This window comes from Penaeus chinensis, chromosome 37 (genome assembly GCF_019202785.1).
Source record: "Penaeus chinensis breed Huanghai No. 1 chromosome 37, ASM1920278v2, whole genome shotgun sequence".
Taxonomy (NCBI): Eukaryota; Metazoa; Arthropoda; class Malacostraca; order Decapoda; family Penaeidae; genus Penaeus; species Penaeus chinensis.
This window is the reverse complement of record NC_061855.1, coordinates 14,232,814-14,237,813: the sequence shown is the minus strand read 5'-3', so window position 1 is coordinate 14,237,813 and position 5,000 is coordinate 14,232,814. Positions and strand designations below refer to the sequence as shown.

General features: G+C 40.2%; 1 protein-coding gene across 1 annotated transcript in view; it reads right to left on the bottom strand.

The window, feature by feature from the left end:
- LOC125045641 (beta-1,3-glucosyltransferase-like) overlaps positions 1-5,000 on the bottom strand; it is a 10,824-nt gene that overhangs the window by 1,497 nt on the left and 4,327 nt on the right. The window contains exons 5-13 of the mRNA XM_047643047.1: positions 4,840-4,913; positions 4,479-4,590; positions 4,083-4,219; positions 3,191-3,371; positions 2,599-2,746; positions 1,926-2,070; positions 1,638-1,782; positions 838-963; positions 1-511 (exon numbers count right to left, since the gene is read on the bottom strand). The exon at positions 1-511 is cut by the window's left edge and continues 1,497 nt beyond it. Of these exons, the coding sequence (XP_047499003.1) occupies positions 332-511; positions 838-963; positions 1,638-1,782; positions 1,926-2,070; positions 2,599-2,746; positions 3,191-3,371; positions 4,083-4,219; positions 4,479-4,590; positions 4,840-4,913 (1,248 nt within the window). The 3' untranslated portion in view covers positions 1-331. The remainder of the gene's footprint in view (positions 512-837; positions 964-1,637; positions 1,783-1,925; positions 2,071-2,598; positions 2,747-3,190; positions 3,372-4,082; positions 4,220-4,478; positions 4,591-4,839; positions 4,914-5,000) is intronic.

Sequence of the window (5,000 nt, the reverse complement as noted above, 5' to 3'; positions counted from 1 at the left end):
ATGTAGGATCTGATATCTGATATCAAAGATCTAAAAACATTCATAGGGATGTGATTATCCACAAAGATCCTGACAATACACATGAAAATAAAGACAAAATAATAATGATAATAATAATCATAACAGCAATATCTAGAGCTTCAGAAATGAATACATATAAAAGATAAAAGTTCATCCTAAAGCATGATTGTCTTAATGACTCTAACACCCACAAAAACCTGACATAAATACAGAAAATAAAATATTATCAATGGCCATGGATGTCCTTCCTCCAACATTCTCAAAGCAGCTACTCTTGCACAAGCACCTCTCCTAAACACTGATTTAGACTCTACAATTCACTGTGGCCTTTTGAGGTCGATGGCTCCTTCTGCTGCTGCCTCTCCATAACATTAGGGCTGTTATCAAGCCACTTGGCATAGATTTCACGAGGGTCAATCATCCAGTGTTTGTGGAATGAGATGAGAGGTTCGGGCTGAAGCAGCTCTGGGGGGTAATCCATGGGGCGGCTCTAGGGGCACAAGGGGGATGGTTAAGCTCGAAAAAACTATTTGCCTATTTAAATAATCTTGGATCTTAATCATCTGTCAAACAGAAAGGACCAAAGTAAGCAAGAAATAAAATAAATGCATCAGCAGCAAAAGCAATAGGAGAAACAGAAAGAAGAGCAAGAGCAAAGGCAGGGGCAGGAGCAGAAGCAAGAGCTGGAGCAGGGGAAGGAGCAGAAAAAGGAGGAGAGGAACAAGAACAAGAACAGGAACAAGAACAAGACTAAGAAACAGAGGAAGAAGACAAAGAGGAAAAAAGTAAGAAAATTCAATTATATAGACAACAGACCTGGTGGAATCCCTCTGCATGAGTTACTGGCACTGAGAGACGTGCCAGACATACCCCAAGGAACATATCGTCTGGGGTGTCTATGGTTGGACAGCTGCACACATCAGGGTCTGCAAGTTCTTCCACCTAAGAGAAAGAGGAACAAGGATGAAAACAACAACAGACTAAAAATAAAAAAATAAAAAAAATTGCTTTGATGACTTAGATTTCAGTGAGGATACTTTACCGTATTTCAGTTCTACTTTCCCTTACTTAACATGTGAAACTTTCTGGAATCTTGTAATTTCTAGTTCAATCAAATACTCAGGTACCTATTCATTAAACTTCAACTGACTCCCCTAAATTACATGCCCTCTCAACCTTAATGATTCATTTAAATAAGTAATCTTAATCTTGTGACCAGACTTAATAATTACATCACTCTTCACCAACTGACAACCAAAATCACTACAGTAAAATCATTAATTTCTTACTTATTTTCAGCATGTACTACATCCCTAAGAACCTATTTCTGGACCCTCCCATTAATTTATTTTCTCAATAACACTGCTGAATTTTGAATTTCAATCTATCCCTTCATAAAATGCTTTAGTTTTGCATCACAAACTCCCTTATGCTTAAAGGGGAGGACAGTATTTTCTTTCTGGCAGTGAAAGACTTAAAATCTATTCATATGGCCCCCCGGCTGCATACTACAGCTGCAACAACCCATATGGCCACCTGTGAATCCGAGCAATTTGTTAAAACAGATTATCTTCAAATAATTCTAATCAACTTTCCTTGATTCTCATTCCTCTTACCAGTGCACGACTGAAGATCATCCCGCCCCCTCCAGTGATGTAGTCGTAACCATGTCTCTTGACTGCCATGTAGCCATACCGCTCTCCAATGGCAACCATTTCATCAGAATCATAACAGGCCAGAAGTGACTTCAGATGAGGAATGCTATTTTGGTGGGAAATGGAAGAGAGAACACTGTTTTATTTTGATATCTTGATAAGACATTATTGTGTGTTTTTTTAGCTAACAGACCATAAGCAATTACCAAAAAACAGCCATAATGGACTCTCTCTTTGCACAAAACCAACCTGATAAGGGTGTCATCATCAACAATTGCAAGCCACTTCATAGATATATCAAGATCCTCCACATGGCGTATGATGGCAAGAGTTTTCCCACAGTGCCCCCTTTCTGTGTTGGGGATTCCAAGAGAAACTGTGCCCCAGTCTGGATCTGCAGGAGAGGGTGAAATTAAACTGGGTACAAAGTTTTCATAAATATTTTCCTTCCTTCCTTCCTTCCTTCCTTCCTTCCTTCCTTCCTTCCTTCCCTCCCTCCCTCCCTCCCTCCCTCCCTCCCTCCCTCCCTCCCTCCCTCCCTCCCTCCCTCCCTCCCTCCCTCCCTCCCTCTCCCTCCCTCTCTCCCTCCCTCTCTCCCTCCCTCTCTCCCTCCCTCTCTCCCTCCCTCTCTCCCTCCCTCTCTCCCTCCCTCTCTCCCTCCCTCTCTCCCTCCCTCTCTCCTTCCCTCTCTCCTTCCCTCTCTCCTTCCCTCTCTCCTTCCCTCTCTCCTTCCCTCTCTCCTTCCCTCTCTCCTTCCCTCTCTCCTTCCCTCTCTCCTTCCCTCCCTCCCTCCCTCCCTCCCCCCTCTCCCCCTTTCTCTTTCTCTCACTAAATTTTCACATTCTTCCCTCCCTTTCCATCGTATTTTTAAAACCTAAAATTACACACAACATAAATATAAAATCTGCATTGCACACCACACCTTCTCTGTCACTATAAAGGCCATGGTTGGGAGCATCAGGAAGCCAAGTGTCTTTGATGACAGAAAGTCGCTCATCGTGGAAGTGTGAGCATGTCTTCACTGCCACGTGGATTTCCTCCGTCTTCAGCTCCCCATCTTGATCCAGCACCTATAGATGTAATGCAAAAAATGAATCATTTAATGAACGACAATAGTCTATATTCAAAGCATGAATTCTGAAATGCCGCCATGTGTATGTTCATATGGCATATCATTTTAATTTGGGGGATAATCTTCCTTCACTGTCCAATTAGTATATATATAATGCTAAAACTTATACATAATTCCTTACTGCCTTTACAGTCTCAAGATGTGTGCACATTAAAATATCAATGGCTGTCTACAACTGCTATCTATCACATATGTATTGTAATACAATTCACTGAAACTGTGGTATAACAAAATAAAAGATTAAAAAGAAAATTAAGGCTGAAATAATATGTAAGCCACATTATGGAATTTAAAACATACAACTCTTACATATCTTCAGTATATTAACATCCATGTCTAATTTTTAATCATTCACCAATATTTCACACTCAGCAAAACTCACGCAGGTTTTACGAGGTTGGAAGGTGACAGCACAGGTTTCCGCTTCATCTTCTACGCAGAAAGTACGTTCATTGGTGAGCTTTATTCCTGCTGATTCTACAAAGCGAGCAAATTCATACTGAGCATCGATGGTAAAATCAATCTTGGGTCTTGTCGTTGCATCTAGCCATCTCCTTGTCAGTCTGTAAGGCAAGGATTGAATAATGTGTTGTAATAATGACAACAGTATATCTTTGTATGGCAACATTTCTATACTTGTTGTATATCACTATGACAGGAAATGTTATTGAACACAAAGAAAAAATACATAATTAATAATATTTTGCAATTCAATTTTTCAAAAAAATTTAAATAAATATATAAAATAGAATAAAGCAGATCTACAAAAGACATTGTTACACTCAAGTGGGAGAAATTTATATGCACACACATATGCACACGCACACACACACACACACACACACAAACACACACACACACACACACACACACACACACACACACACACACACACACACACACACACACACACACACACACACACACACACACACACACACACACACACATCCACATCCACACCCGCCCCACACGCGCCCACGCACACACACATGCACTCGCAAACACACACACACACACACACACACACACACACACACACACACACACACACACACACACACACACACACACACACACACACACACACACACACACACACAGCTGACTCCTAAAGTAACACTTCCTTCTCTTCCCCAAAGAAAACAGAAAAGAAAACACAAATGCAATTCTCACACCTTCCTAACAACACAACAGACCCACACCCAATCTTCCCACCTTCTTCCCTCACCCACATGTCCTAATGTGTGGCTTTTAAGGATAGTCAACCAAACCTCTTGATGAGTGGGGTGGACAGCGCCATCCCAGCCCTTGTGTCTGGGTAGAGGAAGGGTTTCTTGGGGTCCACGGAGTCAAAGTGGTGGATGATTGTGTCTTGGCGGTCCCACACGGCACGTCCTAGGAACAACTCCTGGAATGTGGAATTGGTAGTGTGTGTTATAAAAATATTAAAATATTTTATCATTAGGCTATTAAAGTGCTATCAAAATGTTATTAAAACATTACTATAGTATCAGAAAATACAGTGTTGGAAGTTAGAAACTCTTTCATTAGAACAGAGTTCAAGAAATCAAACTTCTACAAAATTGAGGACCTCTGCAGTTCTTTTTAGTTCATTGGTTTGGTATTTTTAAGAATCAAGTAAGAAAAACATTTTACAAAATCAAAACCTTGTCTTTGGGGTATTTCTGAAGGACCGAAAGAAGTTTCTGGAGATTGAGCAGGGACTTCTCATCAAGAAACACACACCAGGAACTGTTGCTGCCGTGTCTGCTGCTTAATCTGTGAGAAAATAATCGCTATAATAACTAATAATAAAAACAAAGAAAGGTATAAAAGTTCATATAGAGAAACATAACCTCTCTTCAAATAATTGCATAATATTCTTCTAATCTTCATAATTCATAAACTTAATAAAATTTGATGTTTATAGAGATACACGCTTTACAAGGATTTAGGAATTTCATCAACACTCCAGAACAGTGAATTTGAGTCACAGACAACAGCAATCAAAGTGCACATGCTACACACTTCTCTAAGAGTGGGTAATAGGTCCAGGCAGCTTCATCCTCCCAGTCATCTGTAGCTACATGGACTGCACCTTTCTGGGATGGTATTGAGGGAAAGGAGTTAATTCTATTTCATATCTAAATATCTTTGCTGATACAGTAAAAAATATTTGTATTCACATG